Below are 20,712 nucleotides of genomic sequence, written 5' to 3' on the forward strand. Positions count from 1 at the left end.
ACATTGTATACACACATGAGATTGCTATACCATATACACAATAATACATTGTATACACACGTGGGATTGCTATACCATATACACAATAATACATTGTATACACACATGAGATTGCTACACCATATACACAATAATACATTGTATACACACATGAGATTGCTACACCATATACACAATAATACATTGTATACACACATGAGATTGCTATACCATATACACAATAATACATTGTATACACACATGAGATTGCTACACCATATACACAATAATACATTGTACACACACATGAGATTGCTACACCATATACACAATGATACATTGTATACACACATGAGATTGCTACACCATATACACAATAATACATTGTATACACACATAAGATTGCTATACCATATATACAATAATACATTGTATACACACATGAGATTGCTACACCATATACACCATAATACATTGTATACACACATGAGATTGCTGTACCATATACACAATAATACATTGTATACACTAAGTAACTACACTATATATACCATTATACACTGTATACACTCACTAAGTAACTATACCATATACACAATAATACATTTTATCTTGCCACTGCCATTGTCAGAATACACTAGTCACATATTCGGCTGTATTTTAGCAAGTACAGAATGACTTTCTGAAATTACTTTAAAATTACGTTTAACAATGAAAATTGCTGTTGAAATATGAGAATTTTGTATGTTTTATAATAATGTTATTTACAGAAATTCCTAAAATCGCTGTCATATCCGTTGAAGTTTGGAATTATAATTCTGCGCGGAGCAATTTTGTTTCATTATTATTATTGCGAACGTCATCAAGTAAAATTCAGCGTAACGTCAACGTCAGGAATGATCTGAATTTCGCAATCATTATTTCTGATTTATCTCTCCGCGATTGCCCGCTTTGTCTTCCATTTTATTTTGGTTATGATTGTTCTGATCTTTGCAATTTCAATTTTTAAAATAAACCAGCTTTTCCTACTGCTCCAAAATTTATGACGATATACTCTACCTATAGGTACACATACCGACGTGTAAATGTATACCTTCAGTGATTTAGATACATACAGTGTGCACGTATATATGTTAATCTTCCAACAACAAATTCGTCTCTGCACGTGATAAATGCAAGCCTTGAACCATGCCAAGAGGCAGGCTTCTGAAAACACAAGGTAAATTGCTATGGAAGTTTAAGTAAACTTGTATACCTGTTTCGGAACACAGCATGACACGTGGTGCCACGTGCACCACACATGCACAAATGAAAGCTTCGTCTCAATATCAAATTATACTCAGTCTAATGTGAGCTGTATTCTCATCAAAAATAGAATTACGTCTAAAAATTCACTCTGCTTTGTTTCGTTTATAAAACTAATAAATCCATCGTGATAAAACACACGTGCATCTGGTAATTAATCGACTTTCATTAGAGTCGTAATATGGTCGGTTGTCTCACCTGCTGGTCAGAATTTTCAAGGTTTGCCCCAAGGAGGCCATGAGCCACAGTCGATTGCATACATGATGAGGATAAATTGTTTGTAGTCTTAGATCGAATTTTGATTGTCCTACATACATGGATGACAGTATGTTTATCTACAGTGTGATCTATATGACCCCCAGCAGACAGATGTTACTATCTGTGTATTCCATCCTTTTTAGTTTTTTTCGTGTGACTTAACACAGTTGTCGATAACATGCAACAATGTATACATTTAAGGTAGTGTCGCCATTTTTAAAACAACACAATGTATCATTATCGTAATTCTGCAAGCAATACACTGTGTACCTATTTAGACTGTTATTCATAATGACTGTACTGTGAACCGCTCTGGAGCTAGTCTGGCCAATGGCAGCACATCTCTATTGGATAGAAAGATCACGTGGGTGAATACATTTGCTCTAGACTGCAACAACAGGGCGAGTCTTGGCTCTGGTGGAAGCCATTGACGAAGGGAGACACGAAACATTTCAATGGAATAATACAAATTGGAACTTTTTCGTTGCTGACAAAAATCGTTTTGGGAGTAGCTGTATTTGCTAATATACTTCAGTGTCTGGTCGTGCAGGATTTGTGAGGATTATTTATAGAAAATAGCGACTAAGGTAAGGGAGATATCTGTCTTTGATATATTGTATATTTCATACAATTTCCAAAAGGATTGATACAATGGTTTGTGTGAGGGTTTAAATATAATGTCGATAAGTGATTGTCATGTTCTCCTTTGTTAGTTGAACCTCTTTCGTGACAAAGTCAACACATAAATATTTTCATTTATAATTTATCCCGGGCAAAGAATTCAAGCGTCGCCATGTTTCTCTCCAAGATTCGTGGAAGCGAATTTTTTAAATCCACGAATACTGTACTTACATTTGCCTACATTTCATTAACATCAATGTGCTTGGTAGTTTGATAATATTTTCTCGTGAGAAAAATACCACAAACAAAAGTATGTGCAAAATGAACAGATATTAAAAAACACTGGGCTTTTGCACACATTTAAGTGCAAACAGCATATGTGCAATGTCGCAACCTTATGTAAGTGTGCGGAGAGTGGGCGTGTCAATGCCATCTTCCGTTTTGCTTTCTAATATCGTGTTATGAAATGGAAGCTAAGTTGTTTCGAGATATCATTATAATAAAGATTCCGTTATCAGGCGGGATCGACATTCCGATCAACATTGCTTTCATCTTCTTCATATCTTTTCCAAATGCGCATGCTCGAAACACATGTACTAAAAAGCCTTTTTATCAGTTCTGTTTGGACAGATAAACTTTAACTAATTCTTCTGTGATTTAAAAGTCTAGCCTTGATTTGTTGGTCTTCGAAAAAAAAAGTTTATTGGTGGAATGTTAAGAATTTTTTAAGAACTTTCTTGTTTGGTGTCACTTTCACTAAACATCTTAACTCAGTTCATGACGTCAATTTTAGTACGAGATATTTTCCTGGCGTTCTATGAATTTTTGATAACCATGATTTCAGTTAAACTATTCCTCTATATCATAGTAAATTATTGTCATTGTTTTAAGGGCACAACACCTTTAGGCGTATGGTGTTTTTCAAACAATCGTAAAAGCATGAATTGACATAGCGTTATCCTTATATTATCAGGTTTAATGTGCACATTGGGATTGAAATCGAGACGATGGGGTTTGTAATCAAGGATGTAAAATACATAAATAAAATACTTATGTACCAGGAAGGTGGGGTCGTATACTAGGACACTTAACACTTAACATGGAAAGTACTATCTGAACACATGCGTCCTCTTGAATCCTCAATCAGAGTTTTATTTGGAATGCTGGCATCTATGTACCATGATATTATTTAATTATACACGGTGTTTCTCATGCTTTAACACACATGTACATGTCTTAAATAACACGCTTAAAAAACAGGCATGCTCGTTATTATGAGCATTTTAAACATGACAATGACCTTTTGTTGAGATATGCGAGACTAAATTCCATATGGAAAAAAATACTACATTGAACCATGGATTATAAATAGATAATTTACTGGTGCGGACATGTGGACTATAGGGCCTGGCATTAATATCTATATTTAGTTAAGGGTACCATACATCATCACATATGTTGAAACATGTTATCTGGATTTATTATAAAGACCTGCTGGATATGAAATTAGTCATGTTTGGAAAATCTGGAAAAAAAATCATTGGAATGTTCACGTGTATTTAAAATTTTGGACCTATCGGTGCAGTTTTTACTCACTGACCCATAGGCGTTACACATCTGTCCAATCCATAGGTCATCATTTGCCGACAGGTGAAATGGATCGGATCGGAGATGATATGTCTAAAATTCCCGTACTATTAGTACGAAACCTTCCTTCTATGTAGGGAATCTTGGCCGTGTGTCATGTGTCAACATCCACTCATCTCAATTACGGTAACATCGAGATAATACAGGGATGTTTTCACATACAAAAAAGTGATGATTAATTCCGGAAAGTACGACTAACCACGTGTACCATTTGTATGATTTATATCCGTTGATAATTAACATTGGATTTAATGCATTTGAACTTTATGTTTTTGTATGACATAACTTTATGTATAACTCATGAGTCTGCCTCATCGTGAGATGGCAGACAGGGAGAGGGGTTAAGAAGGTTGAGTCACTAGTTCCCGGCTATCACTCCAATTCCTGTCATATAGTTCCAGTTTCTAGTCAATATCCAAGTATCTATTTTGCCAGTATGAATTCCATTATAGTATGCTTCTTTTTAATCACATATCAAGTAATTTCCGAGGATACAATGCAATGTGTGCGGGAGGGGTGTTGTTTACGGACAAAGTCCCTGGGAGCTGTAGAAATTTTAATAATTGGAATGAAATGAATAGTAAATAAATCACGTGATTAATAGATATACCCGTCTTAATAGGAATAAAACGTATCGGATAACATGGTCAGAATATTACATATACCTATTCATGGCCCAAAAATCAGGACATATCATCGTTTCTTCTAGATACACGTACAACATACATTATATAATGTCTCGGCTACCTATCCATAAGTTTCCGACAAACACTTCTGTACAAGTTTATTTAGAAATATGACAGTAAAGTGGTGGCTTCCTTCTAAATACTGCGCTCACTAAGATTTCTCAACTACATTTTCACGCTTTTTGTCGGCAAATATTTCAATATTTTCAAACAAAACAATGACATAAGAAATATGCTTTTACTGTCATTTGATTATAATTGAGAAAAAACTATATTGAAAGAATCGGGATACAGCTAAATCGTTAATTAATCAGGATACAGCTAAATCGTTAATTAATCAGGATACAGCTAAATCATTAATTGATAAGGATACAGCTAAATCGTTAATTAATCGGGATACAGCTAAATCGTTAATTAATCAGGATACAGCTAAATCGTTAATTAATCAGGATACAGCTAAATCGTTAATTAATCGGAACACAGCTAAATCGTTAATTAATCGGGATACAGCTAAATCGTTAATGAATCAGGATACAGCTAAATCGTTAATTAATCAGGATACAGCTAAATCATTAATTGATAAGGATACAGATAAATATTTGATTAAACAGAATACAACTTAATTGTTAATTAGAAAACGGTTCACAGCGTGAGCTTACTATTTCAAAGAATGTTCTGTAGACGTAATAAAATTTTATTCAAGAAGTAAAAGTGAAATGGTATTGTATCGCTTTACACTGACACACTGTATCACACTGAATCACGTCCCACAGCGGTGTCACATACAGGGCTGAATACTAATGATCACACGTGCTCATTTATTTATGTTTGAAAATAACACCTTGTTATGTAGAATCATAACTGTATTGGTAAAACATTATTTGTTCCCACGGCTCAGTTAAACCCTGTCAAATTCGTGGGACCTAACACCTGTGTGTAGAATCGCACGTGATTGATCCTATGCATTACTTATATACTAAGTGCCATGACTACATCAATTGTACCTGGGGCTGCACTGTATTTGCTATTGATGACTGTATGAGTATCATATTCTTAACGTTATTCATTAATTGATTTCTACAATTATAATCACCTATCTATATTTACCATCAGGATAGCATAGGTTTAGTCTTGATAACGCTGCGTGTGTCTTTGGCTGCAACCTGTGTTTGTCTATAGCCACCACAATCTAGATATCCCAGCATATATCTGTAGCTAGTGTCGGTCAAACCAATTACTACCTGTCTATAACTACCACATGTATATATATGATACCTGTCTATATCTACCACCTGTCTTTAACTACCACCTGTCTATAACTACCACCTGTATATATATAATACCTGTCTATATCTACCACCTGTCTATAACTACCACCTGTCTATATCTACCACCTGTCTATAACTACCACTTGTATATATATAATACCTGTCTATAACTACCACCTGTATATATATGATACCTGTCTATAACTATCACCTGTATATAACCACCACCTGTATATATATAATACCTGTCTATATCTACCACCTGTCTATAACTACCACCTGAATATATATGATACCTGTCTATAACTACCATCTGTATATATATGATACCTGTCTATATCTAGTACCTGTCTCTACATACCATCTGTCTATAACTCTCACCCGTCTTTATCTATCGTCTGTCTATATCTGCTACCCGTCACTTACTACTACCTGTCTATACCTGCTACCTGTCGATAACTTCCACCTATCAATGCCTACCACCTGTCTATACCTACCACCTGTCTATAACTACCACCTGTCTATACCTACCACCTGTCTATACCTACCACCTGTCTATAACTACCACTTGTCTATACCTACCACCTGTCTATATCTACCACCTGTCTATACCTACCACCTGTATATACCTACCACCTGTATATATATAATACCTGTCTATATCTACCACCTGTCTATAACTACCACCTGTCTATACCTACCACCTGTCTATATCTACCACCTGTCTATACCTACCACCTGTCTATAACTACCACCTGTATATATATAATACCTGTCTATATCTACCACCTGTCTATATCTACTACCACCTGTCTATAACTACCACCTGTTTATACCTACCACCTGTCTATACCTACCACCTGTCTATATCTACCACCTGTCTAAAACTACCACCTGTTTATACCTACCACCTGTCTATATCTACCACCTGTCTATACCTACCACCTGTCTATAACTACCACCTGTATATATATAATACCTGTCTATATCTACCACCTGTCTATATCTACCACCTGTCTATAACTACCACCTGTTTATACCTACCACCTGTCTATACCTACCACCTGTCTATATCTACCACCTGTCTATAACTACCACCTGTTTATACCTACCACCTGTCTATATCTACCACCTGTCTTTATCTACCACCTGTCTATAACTACCACCTGTCTATAACTACCACCTGTCTATACCTACCACCTGTATATATATAATACCTGTCTATATCTACCACCTGTCTTTATCTACCACCTGAATATATCTACCACCTGTCTATAACTACCACCTGTCTATACCTACCACCTGTCTATAAATATCGGCAAACGGATATACATCGGGAAGACAATTCAGAACTCAAACATTGACCTGACACTGACAAAGTAATCGTGGATAAGTAAACAACGAGAAGAGATCTCTTTTCTATTTTTCTGCCATCTAGGAAATTGGGTGATCCGTGAGCTGGCATATCTCTTATACTGAATCAAAAGACGGTGGTGTGATCTGTGAACAGGCATGTCTCTTATACTGAGTCAGAAGATGGTGTGATCTGTGAACAGGCATGTCTCTTATACTGAGTCAGAAGATGGTGTGATCTGTGAACAGGCATGTCTCTTATACTGAGTCAGAAGATGGTGTGATCTGTGAACAGGCATGTCTCTTATACTGAGTCAGAAGATGGTGTGATCTGTGAACAGGCATGTCTCTTATACTGAGTCAGAAGATGGTGTGATCTGTGAACAGGCATGTCTCTGATACTGAGTCAGAAGATGGTGTGATCTGTGAACAGGCATGTCTCTTATACTGAGTCAGAAGATGGTGTGATCTGTGAACAGGAATGTCTCTGATACTGAGTCAGAAGATGGTGTGATCTGTGAACAGGCATGTCTCTTATACTGAGTCAGAAGATGGTGTGATCTGTGAACAGGAATGTCTCTTATACTGGGTCAGAAGATGGTGTGATCTGAGAACAGGCATGTCTCTTATACTGAGTCAGAAGATGGTGTGATCTGTGAACAGGAATGTCTCTGATACTGAGTCAGAAGATGGTGTGATCTGTGAACAGGCATGTCTCTTATACTGAGTCAGAAGATGGTGTGATCTGTGAACAGGCATGTCTCTGATACTGAGTCAGAAGATGGTGTGATCTGTGAACAGGCATGTCTCTTATACTGAGTCAGAAGATGGTGTGATCTGGGAACAGGCATGTCTCTTATACTGAGTCAAAAGATGGTGTGATCTGTGAACAGGCATGTCTCTTATACTGAGTCAGAAGATGGTGTGATCTGGGAACAGGCATGTCTCTTATACTGAGTCAGAAGATGGTGTGATCTGGGAACAGGCATGTCTCTTATATTGAGTCAGAAGATGGTGTGATCTGGGAACAGGCATGTCTCTTATACTGAGTCAGAGGATGGTGTGATCTGGGAACAGGCATGTCTCTTATACTGAGTCAGAAGATGGTGTGATCTGTGAACAGGCATATCTCTTAAACTTAGTTAGAAAATGGTGTCATTTGTGAACAGGAATGTCTTTTATACTGAGTCAGAAGATGGTGTGATCTGTGAACAGTCGTATCTCTTATATTGAGTCAGAAGATGGTGTGATCTGTGAACAGGCATGTCTCTTATACTCAGTCGGGTTAAATGAAGGTCGAGCCAATGTATATAGCAGTGGTATGAGTTCGTACTTTGTCTCATCATGAGATGATTCTAGTCGTAACTTGATATAACTGCAAGCCTATGCTCAGTGTCATATCACGGTTCTCCTAGCCAAACAGTGGAAAGTCGTCCAAACGAACATGTATTACATGCAAGGTAAATTCATACACGTGTAATATATGTTCCAGATAAAAAAAAAAAGGCAATAGTATGGTTGATACTTCAGCAGAGTAAATATCCGTAATGAAAACATAAGTCCATTATATAGGGGTTTATCTTCAAACGATAAACAAATTGATAATCAAAAACAGACATAGGCGCATGAAGCGTATTGGGTACGCGCAACGGTCTTGACTCGTGAACAGAGATAATATACAGCGAGATTTTTGTAAATCGTTATCTGCTATAACCGTAATTACATGGTTGGTTGGAAGGATCATTTTTATTGGTAACATCAGGTGGAATCCGGTATTTGTTTGTTATATTTATATCTGTTCGGTACGGACCTGGGGGCGAGATACTTGTAATCTGGTTCAAAACACGGAGTACTACAGGACGAAATACTACGGTTCTGGTTCAGAAGATCAAAATTAAAGTCGATATTCTCTATTTCGGTGCTCTGAACTTCAGGAAGAGATACTCTCATTCATTACTCCGAACTTTATGGCGAAATACTCTCGTTCATTACTCCGAACCTCATGGCGAGATACTCTCGTTCATCACTCCGAACCTCATGGCGAGATACTGTAGTTCATTACTCCGAACTTCATGGCGAGATACTCTCGTTCATTACTCCGAACTTCATGGCGAAATACTCTCGTTCAACACTACGAACTTTATGGCGAAATACTTTCGTTCATCACTCCGAAGTTCATGGCGAAATACTCTCGTTCATTACTCCGAACGTCATGGCGAGATACCCTCGTTCATCACTCCGAACTTCATGGCGAAATACTCTCGTTCATTACTCCGAACGTCATGGCGAGATACTCTCGTTCATTACTCCGAACGTCATGGCAAGATATTGTAGTTCATTACTCCGAACTTCATAGCGAAATACTCTCGTTCATTACTCCGAACTTCATGGCGAAATACTCTCGATTAATACTTTCCAATCAGATGTAACATATTGATAATACCCTTTCCTGATCTGAAATGGTGTTTTCTACTGATGTAATGTTTTGACATATTTTGATAATTTGACATCTCTTTCTCCCACAAAGACATCGACATGTAGGAAAATGTCTTCTATAAGGTCATGTGAAATATATAGCATACTGCTCTGTCTATATGATACTGTAATATCGTTATGGCGTCGATTCCACCAATATATTCATTTACATTATAAACATGAAGAAATCATTTGTTGAATAAGTGATTGCCAGAATGGTCTTGTAGATTTGTAGTTCAGCTCTAAACTCGTGTAAGTAACTCCAATAAACGTTCGGGTCATTTAAACCGTTAAGTTAGTGAACACTAGAAATGATTTTTCACAATGTTGGTACACCTGTTCCGTATAAACGCCAATCTTAGGTCTATAATAAAGAAACTAGAAATGTTTGAACAAGAAAACAATACGCCGATACAATTCATGGGCTCTGTGTTTCTAAAACTAAGATCAAGTGCTAATATGTTCTTGTGGGTAAATAGAGGTACGTAATCCATAGTATTACAGCGGTCAATATGACAAGGTAGAGGTCAGGGGGAAGGGGTACATTTATAGTACATAGCTCAGTATTTATCTTAAAGCATGACAGATTTTTACACAGCTGAAGGCCAGTCTCTTTATGGACCAACTCTCTCCTCATCTACGTGGTTACTACACTCACAATATGGGTTGTTACGTGTAGTTTTATTCTATATTGTATAGCTATCATTCTTCTCGCAATCTAACTTCAAAATAGCCTACAGGGGAAATAAATTATCCGGTGTTTCATTTCCCTAGGACGTTTTGAATTCGGACGTCATCAATGTTTTGTGTCCAGTGATCGCCTCCATTAAGTAGATATACCCTGTGGGTGTAAATGGCATAGTAAGCTGGAGTTAATTTCCTGTAACTTTGCGATAGCTGCCCTCCTACAAAATCATCAATAATAACACGTTGTCTAGGCTTTCACAGATGTGTATTTACTCATTCCTTATACACAACACGGACACATTGTCCCTATATCATGTCTTCTCATTCCCTCTCACTGTTAATTCCGTCGTCACCGAATAAGATACACATTCCTTTATCTATTTTACAGGCTAGCGATGAATTGCTCCTAACAAAACATCGCTACACCAGCAACAATAAGCTCGTCCTAGAATTTATTGAAACAAACCATATTTATAAACGTTTTATCAATTATTGGTACCAAGAACATTCCAATCTCCCACAGACACACGAAACCGAGACGTTATCAAGCTACCTATTAGAGATAGAGAAGCCAGATATTTATTTAATATGTCAACAGCACGTGCGCATTAGCGTCACATATTTATAAACAGACGTCCATCACGTCAGTAAACAGTCCAGCTGACCATCCAAATCTTGCTTACTGGAGGTCAAGCGTGTCCGTAATGGATGCCGTTTCCATCGTATCCTAGTCTGGCCTGTGGCGTGGTCTATATCTTCCCTGTCGCGTTGTACGTGGGATAGATAGTGGAAAAGAGAAACCGTAAGTTCATCCTCCTCAGGGTTTGCCAAAATAAACATGGGAGTATTTACTTGACGTACCTTTGATGTATTTACAGATAGTACACCAGTAATATACCGAAACAAATACTTTCTACCATTGTTTACACTGTATAGATAAATAATAACCAACAGATAACAACGCCAGACCTGAAACTTCAAACTTGTCAGAAATTCGCATGTGAATAACGTTACATGTAGTGGAAACATAATATTGTTATAGCTGTTGTAACAGTCGACTCCTGCGGGACCTGACGTTACAACTATCAACACACCCCTATAGAATATTGCATTATCAGATTCTCTCGATAATTCGCGAGAGAATAATGTCGAACGTAAGTTACAGCTATTTCCATGTGTGTTAACGATGTCTGTGTTTCCAGGGTCTCATTTATCTCCTTTACCCCGTGTTTTACACGATATTATGATTTCATTTAAACAACTTGTTTTTTACCACAAATTGATGCTATTTATCACGTCACCATCAGATAGTGGGTTATTCATATTGTCCTTCACTATACAATTCTTTTATCGTTATTTCTAGAGAAGCACTGGATGGGTAATCCTCTATTTTTAGATGTAGGGTCGCCTTAATGCCTATTCCTGCATAATCAATCGAGATTGGTCGAGAAAAGAATGTGCCGACAAGCGGCCATTCTCCTTTTTGAAAGTCAAAGCTCTTATCACCATTTCTGGGGAGGTACGGGACGGATCTTAATCAAACTCTATATGTAGATTTCCCTAAGTTCCTACTTGCAATTTTAGGTCTGAAATTAAGAATTGCTGAAAGGCCCTTTTTGTACTTTTTTTTATTTTCTGATGATTTTTTATTATTAAACAGTGATATGATATTATCAACAAGACCATCATCATCATCATCATCATCATTATCATCATCATACATAACACGAATGGCTGAAATACGGTCATCTTGGATTTTAACAGTCATTGTTTTTTATCGCTATTTCTTGCGAAGTCAGTGCAATTCCCAAATTTCATATACAGACTAACCTTAGTGTGTAGATATGCATTGCCAATTTTGGGATTGATCAGATGTCGGGTCAGTGCGCAACAAAAGCCATAAGTTTGTATTCCAATACTAATTATATTTAAATTGTTGAATACCAAATCTAACCCCACGATCATTCTGGTTCCTTGTTCCAATGAATATATTCATCTACTTCTAATTCTAGTACCACATACACAGAGATCCTTGATCCTTTACGATGCAAGGATTCTTGTTTTGATTGCTTTCTGAATCAGTATAAGATAATGAAGACAAATGTTTCCAGTGAGAGACATGTCACTGGCAGCTCCTCTGTCCAACCTAATTCCCCAGAGTCGCCACGTGGAACAAACCAACCACTTGTGGATTTCGTGCCTATAACAAATATTTTAATGACCTGACATGGTCGATGTTATTCTAGTTCATCACAGCAGCCAGCGTTGACACAGCATGACGGTGCTTGGCGATGATCTGGACAATAAAGCCATTTCCCGTCATTAGACAATTTACATAGTAAATAGGGGTTGACACTCGAGAGACCGAGTCGAGGTCCTCATTACAATGAATTGTGGACTTGTAAGCTGGAATATAGCCGGGGTTACTGTCGTAATTCCATGTTGTTTCATATTGATCACAACTATTTACACATCTGGCCATAATCTGAAATTAACTCGACAGATTGTTGTCTCTCTAATCACGAGTTATCACTGGACATTAATGGAACGCCAAGCATGTGCATTTACAAATTAGGTAATAGCAAGAATTGTTTAAAACATCAATGTTAATTTTCCTGACAAATAATAAAAAAAAACACTCGCGGCCGTTATGTGTGCATGGACTGACACGATTAGTATTTAAGGCGTGATCCGCTGCACTCTCTATTCTCCAATGAACAGTAAAATAATTGTGAAATGTTTAGCCATTCTGACTTGCTTTGGTGTGTAATGTTATTGGAAGAATTACCAATTTTTCTAATTCTAATATTGAACCGTCCTCAAAGTTTCGTGTGAGCGAGAGAAGATATATATGTTATCTAAATTTGACATATGTTTTTATACAACGTAATGGAATTAGTTCCCACAATAACAAGATCCCAGTACAATCACAGATGTTGGCCTGTACCTTGAGTAGATCTTATGGTACACCCTCGCTGTTGACAAAGAGATAAGGTGACCAGGGATTCCTGCAGGAAATGTGTTAAAATGTGACGAAAAAGTCTCGCTCTCTGACCCGATTTCGATTAGATATTAAATTTCGATTGAAGACAAGTTTATTGGTCCTTGTAACTTTAAATATATTTTATTTTCTAGAAGGCAGTATGATAAACCGCATGTGATACTGGGAATTCTCTCATAGCACTTCAGTTCCTTGTACGAGTGGCTGTGGTAACTTGTAGACATCTGTCTTGATAACAACTGAGAACAAATCCAGTCACATATGTAAAGAAAAGTAACATACCCTAAACAAGTTTTAATTGATTTCATCATTATGATTCTTTACTAAATTTCAAATTTTGTCTACTTCACAGGTAACAATGTCGTCCCCTGAAAAAGTCTACTCGATTAATATCGAGGACATCATTAAGGAATATACTTGGAACAGATTCCGAAAGTCCAAGCATTTTCTGCGACGACCATTCTACAGGAAAAGTAATTATTATATTGATATCAACTGGGGATACTTAGACTTTAATCATGACACCGTTAGATTTGACATCCGCCCCGAGAGTACTAGTACACTGCCAGAGGAAATAGCCTCCACAAGTGTTGAATCTAGTCCAGGCAAACAAAGTGTGGACAAAGACGGAAGCAAAAATGTGGTTCTGTACAAGTCTAGATATGAGAATAAGACGCCAATGGACCAACAGTACACGTTCTCAACGACTCGCGAGACAAAAGCATCATGTAACGTGGAATTCCAAGAAACGTACACCAAAGGAGCCGAATGTAACATCGAGATCAAGGTCCCGGGGGATATTGTCACTATAGGGGCAGGTCTAAGTGGAGAACTGGCAGTCACCAAGACAAAGAGCGAATCGTTCGAGGAAACAGTCACGTGGGAGGTCAACACACAGATAAATGTTGCCAGAGGTCACACGGCCGAGGCAACGGTGTTTGTGTCAGAACGCAACAGTATGGCTGACTTCGAAGTCAAATCGACCATGTCACTTCCGGATGGAAAGGATATGCCCGTCGCTGTTCGGCGCATCTCGGATGACATGGTCATGTATACAGATATTATAAACGATCTGGCTCCTGTGTTTTCAGAGGTAGCCAAGAAAAGTCAGATCGTTGAACTAGTGAAAAGTAAAGATCAGAAACGAGGCATGCTTCGATCGAATGTTATCTTAACAACTCATGGCACATGTAAAAGTATTTCATGGAAAAACCAACATGTCCATGTCAATTCTGAGCAAGTGGTTAAATATGATGATGATTTAGCAAAGGATGGTGATGAAAAGTGAATGGATCGATTGTTTCAAGCCTTTGTGATAGCGATTTTAAACGCTTGTGATAACTAAAGTAGAACTTTAAATGTACTTAACATAGTAGATAACGATTAGGCTTAAGCCTTATCTGCCAATAAACATAAGTGATGAATTCAAAATTAACACTCAAATTATATTAATTTGACCCGAACTCAACAAATATACGGTTGGGAAAGGAAAGAAAAGTCTTCGGCTGTGTTTAGTTCTGTTTACGAACATTTTCACTTATTAACCAATAGATATGTCTGGACAACCTTTGAACAAATGGAGCAAGACACCTCAGATAGTTGAATAGTCTTCTTTAGATATTGAAATCGGCAAATGAAGACTGACTGCTTAAAAAGAAATTCTGATGAACGTTTTACGTGTAGCTAAAGTAGAGAGACCATGCTCTCCTGAAATCAGTTGTGCCTTGGGCGTCCGTCACCTAGAAGTTCTTCCTTTATCAGACAACTGCCAGAATCAACTAGATGTGTTGTGTATCATTTTGAACATTGATGTGAACTTTGGACCGTCGGTGCTATCAGTGATGATATCGGACCACACTTCAAACAGATAAAAAATCATATTTTATAATTCAGAGACGAAGAAGTCTCGTACAGATAGACGCTATGTGAGATCAATTTACTTCCGAGTAGCGGAATTTGTGACATTACAGAAGGAGATGAACACAATAGTGATAATTCAATGATATTCTGTTATTATACATATTCTAGTAAATACATACATCTTTATTTCGGTATTTGGTTTTGTAATACTTAGTCCAAAGTTCAAATAATTTTAAGTAGAGTCACGTAGAATACGTTTGTACATACTGCATACTCCAACTGTCAGTTATTTGCCTATACGTAAATATAAACATTTTTAATTTTTAATTCAACATAATATATTCTAAATTTACATGTGTTATGAATAATGGATATCTTAATCCGTAATTGTGGAACGAATTTATGCCTGTGAAAGGGTAACTATTATTACGATTAATTATATATACACATATATTAGATGAAAATATGCAATAAAGTGATATCAGTCAATTTTCGTTTGAGATTCCTTCAACGTGCTAGAGAACTTTGTTTTGATTATATTCGCACTAAAGCATTTTATCAATACAGATATAATAGATAATAGACGTAACACTAATTTTGGTAGGTGATCTATTTTCGTTAATTTCGTGTTAACTCTTTCCCCAGAAATTCCAGTTCTATCAAAAGAAGAAACACTGCAAAGCCTAAGAATCTAAGAGTAAAGACATTGTAATACAGGAAGCTGTACTAATAAACAGTTATCAATAAAAACAACATTTTCCTATAGCTCGCCAAAATTCAACGTTAACGTCAAAACGTTTGACTTGCCGTGTACGCCACAATCAACCAACATCTAAATACACTTACAACACGGTAATGTGGGAACGCCCAGCACTACATTTTACCATCTACAAAACAAGTGAACTGGGTATTGCTGAAGTAATACATGTTCCCAATCGGCCTCACAAGCCATTACACTGCAATGAAATATCACTTTTCTAAAATTGTAGTGATAGTAACCTTGACCTTGATCTAGTAATACTAAGATAATTTGAACCTTAATAAGCGTGGATTTTGACAAAAATGTAATACTGACCTTGATCCCAAACCCTTGAAACTCGACCTTTAGTTTTATTTGCTTATTACATTTGCGAAGTTTGATAAGAATCTTTCATAGAACTGGGGTACTGACCCCTTCCCCTGGTAGGGGAATTATAAAGCAAAAATATTTGGAGAGCCGCTTATTAGCACTATACTTCATCATCGGCTGGCATTATGTGCCCCCGAATCGGAAACAAGCCTTTGGATATAGAATCAACTCCATCACGTAGCCTTAACATCGTAGGTTGGGGAAGCATGATTTTTACTATCAATAAAAAGAACATTCATCATTACCACACTTGTCACACAGCTGTTCCTTTTTGTTAGATATATATCAACTTCACCGGAAAATTCTGTCTCTAAAATTACAATTTATAGTCAATATTCACATGTATCATGCTGTTATTGATATTTACATATCAGTAAAAGCATATATGAATATTAATATTAAATTATCATTTTAGGGTCAGATTTTTCTGTCTAGAGATAGAGGTAAGCGAATAATGTAGAAGAGTCGGTCTTGTTTTTAATTTTCCATTCTGGTATGAATAGAATTAATAGAATAAATCTCCATCATCAATTCATCTGAAGGTGAATGTGTAGAATTCGACAAAGCCTTCTGCAGATCCCGCCTCGCATCAAAACGAAAAACATCAGCCTAGAACTGATCATTCTCACGGTGCATTTCATTTCATCTTTCCAGGTGCTTTTCACGAAATACGCTCATAGCACTGTTCACGTTTCTTTGAAAGAAAAAATTACACAACCGCAAGGGATTACGTTTCAGCATTTACCAAAATTTAAAAGAACTAAGTTTATCGTGATTTCATTAATGCATTTCCTAATTCCAGTAGCTTGGCTGTGACGGTTGACATACCTGTTAGGATGGACATCCAAACTATCGATCAATAACGATTTAATGAGAAAAACGTGTCGCGTAAAACGGTACAGAGATTAACAACTTAAGGTTTAATGAAAAATCGATAGATTGTCACCGGGAACCCAGGAACTAACTTCCATATAGGTTTTGAACGTTCGACTGGTTATTGTGTGACATATTTTACAAATAAAAGAAAAAGTTCATTTGGTAATTTCAGTTGCAGGTAAACTATGAAACGAGAAGATAGCATACAAGACCGATGTTACCGATGGAAAACTAAATGTGTTTATGTGGTAGATAAAACAGTGTTGATACTACACACACTCTTTTGGACTGTGATTTATTATAAAATGCAATTAAAGTTTTCCTCTCTTATTCAATACGCACGTTGGCTTTATTGCAAGATAGAGTATGAATGATTTAATGATTTAACATGAACTGTAGAATAATCAATTTTCGGGTGCATTTCATTTTCGTGGATTTTGTGGTTACCTTGATACCACAAGGAAGTGAACTGTTAAAACTTTGACACGAATCATTAGTATTAATTGATTTCGTGAAAATTGTTCATCCACTAAATCAAGAACCCATGAATAGTACTTTAAAAGAAAAGACTCGCGAAATGCGAGACACGTCAATATACATGAACTGACATTAGTAGATAAAAATCCCCAAAACAAAAAGAAATGTCGGCGTACATGTGGAGACCACGTAACTTCAGCATTATGTCACTACCTACATTTACCAGTTTTAATATCACGTGATGACTCGTACGTTTGTACTCACTGTATAATACATTTTACAGATTGTAAGCAGTTACTGACCTTCAATCCTTCATCATTTATCATTGAGAACAACTCTCATCTGCCCCACCCTCATTTACAAGTGGCCATCAGACCAGCAGGACATTGAACTCGAAACAAGCATTAGTCTTGTCATGTTATATTCTGCTCTCTTCTAGCGCTTTGAGACAAACATTGACGTCGTTACTAAGACAATGTACAGGTATACGTCTAGAAATACGTCGCTTAAAGAATCTAACTAAGATATGTTAATGTTGATCCTAACGAAACAAGAAAAGGGGACCTTCTTTAAAAAAAATACGAAAAAATATGTTCGAGATGGTTCGAGTGGTTCTATGAATATAAATATGTACGCTGTATATCAAATGGCATTTTATGTGGGCGTTGATTTTCATTTTACTAATTTATCGAATATATTTGGATACTTCTCTGTTATTTCAACATAAAATACAAGTATAGTGTATATTGCTTAAAGGGTTCATAAAATGGTGTTTAGTGATTTATTAATGAGCTGCTTTCAGAGTCTTGCAAGCTCTAAAAGCAGGTCTTGTCGTTGACCACGACATAAACATGCTGGTCCAGATCTACGGCGTTTTGAATTCTACATTTATAACCATGAATGAATGTTAAAGTAATTTCTCTTATCAAAGATGATAGACTTTTAAGTCAGAGAACATTGTCTGTATATATAATCTAGTTTAAAGTGTTTTTCATGTCTTCTGGTCAAGAATACGATTTGCAAATAAAAAAGTTTTTTCCTTAAAGTTTCCCTTCCCAAATACTATACTTTGGTGCCTCCTGTAAACTAAAGATTCCCTGATTGATAATTAGAAAAAAATATCTCTGTGAAAGTGTCAACAAGTATCATATCCATATTTTCAGTCTGATCCTACTACTTCATAAATACTTAAAGTTGAAATAAAAAGTAAGAAATCACGTTTCCAATTGAGAACAAGGTTCACGACAGCGGAACTAACAAACTAACGAGCTACAAAAACGTCCAGCTTCATATCGCACAGATAAATATAATATTCTCAAAGAAAATCGCTAACGACCATAAAATCTCCCCATAATTCTCATCAACCTGCACCTATTGAAACCCTGTGTTATGATTTAGTCAGCTGAAGACATTTTGCAAAAAAATCGTGATAATTGAAACGTATATATATAAATTTGAGAACGATCCAAAACTCCAAAACAAGCGATAACAACCTACGTGTGACGAAATCCAAGATGTCCGTCTGTTGGATTTTTTGGATAAGACCGAAAATCGGCCAATGCACAAAATGGGACAAAGAGGAATCTACACAAAGAATACATGATCATGGTGTATATTTTAAGACACTGACTATATTCTATTTATTCTGCAACATTGATTGAAAATCAGACCATCAAAACTTAAACAGTTTTGTTGTTAAATTTGTTTACCTGGCGTTGACATTACGCTGATTTTGATTAAGACATACGCCAACATAATTGCTCCGCGCGGAAATATAGTTCCAAACTTCAACCGATATAATAGCGATTTCATTAACTTTCATAAATCAACTTGTAAATTACAACATGTAAAATCGCTACATTTCTAAACGTATTATTTGAGTTACTACCGATGAAGGGAAGGTGTGAACGACACACTTACTATAGTATTGAACAAAGCACTGATACTATTGTATTGAAGTATTCAAATAATCGAGTCAAGTATACAACGACCTCTGTGATTGGTCGGGGGTGGAGTTTAGACAACCTGAATAGTTGATCTGACACCCAATTTGTACCGGTAGGCGGAGTTAATGTACACTATCAGTTACATAACAATTACGAAGTAATCGCTGGGAAAATGTCCGACGACGGCAACAGTACGCAAAATTTTCTACGTCAGATTGACCCAGGGTTGGCGAAATATGCGTCAGAATTCAAGAAATGTGATGTCAGCAATCTTAATACCTTGCGATATTTATTACCAAGTGAGGTAAATTCCATGGAAATGCCACAGGTGTACAAACGAATGGTGATAGATAAGATCATTAACATGCAAACGCCAGAAACTAAAAGTGCATTTAAAAAGAAAATGACGGCAGATGCCGGCACGGCCGCATCACATCCACCTAAACGGCTGAAGTTTGAAAACACTGTTAGTAGTCCCGGTATTGACGTTACGGATGCAGCAAAATCCGACTCGGGGATTTGTGGATCGACGCAGAATGACAGTTACCTTAAAAAAAACTGGGTCGTCTGAGAGACGAAAAGGAAACACTTGTGATTTTGCTTTCTCACAAAATCTAGTAGAGAATGACTATATGACTATATTCACTGTTAAAGATGTTATGAATTCTCCGGTCCCAGTGATCTAACCTGTTGATATATATATTGTACGTAAATTAGTTTAGTACTGAGTAACTTTCGTTTTCTCGTTGTACCATCGATGGAAAAGCAAGGTATCATTGGGTGTAGAACGAAACAAATGGGACAACCCAATTAGGTCTGATCTGAAGCCACCTGTGACTTGGACTCTTCCAATTAACCTCTCGCGACAGTCGAGTGTCTGTAAAATGCCGATGTCTGCACGGACTTTTTCACCTGGCTCCACCCACAATCGATCTAGACTTGGCTCTGCCAATCAGAGAGCTTGTTGCATAAATTTAAGGAATTCGATTGGTGAAGTACTTCAGTACAATACTATCAATACTTTGTTCAGTACTAGAGTACTTGAAACGTTCACACCTTCCCTTCATCGGTAGTAATTCAGAAAGTCTATCGATTGAATACACGTGCTAAAATACATGTTTTTCCGTCACTGCCAAATACAGCA

The 20,712-nt window shown here is 36.8% G+C and overlaps 1 protein-coding gene across 1 annotated transcript; it reads left to right on the plus strand.

Annotated features, from left to right (window-relative positions):
* Nucleotides 1-1,943: 1,943 nt before the first annotated feature.
* On the plus strand, nucleotides 1,944-15,629 carry LOC132560176 (uncharacterized). Its single transcript, XM_060224830.1, has 2 exons — nucleotides 1,944-2,129; nucleotides 13,633-15,629. The coding sequence occupies exon 2, from the start codon at nucleotides 13,639-13,641 to the stop codon at nucleotides 14,566-14,568; it is 930 nt and encodes a 309-aa protein (XP_060080813.1). The 5' UTR covers nucleotides 1,944-2,129; nucleotides 13,633-13,638; the 3' UTR covers nucleotides 14,569-15,629.
* Nucleotides 15,630-20,712: the final 5,083 nt, after the last annotated feature.

This window comes from Ylistrum balloti, unplaced genomic scaffold, assembly GCF_031769215.1.
Source record: "Ylistrum balloti isolate Yb309-2 unplaced genomic scaffold, AGI_CSIRO_Ybal_v1 Utg369666, whole genome shotgun sequence".
Classification (NCBI taxonomy): Eukaryota; Metazoa; Mollusca; class Bivalvia; order Pectinida; family Pectinidae; genus Ylistrum; species Ylistrum balloti.

Excerpts from the sequence above, each read along its gene's own strand:
- LOC132560176 (XM_060224830.1), top strand. The coding sequence starts at position 13,639 with ATGTCGTCCCCTGAAAAAGTCTACTCGATTAATATCGAGGACATCATT.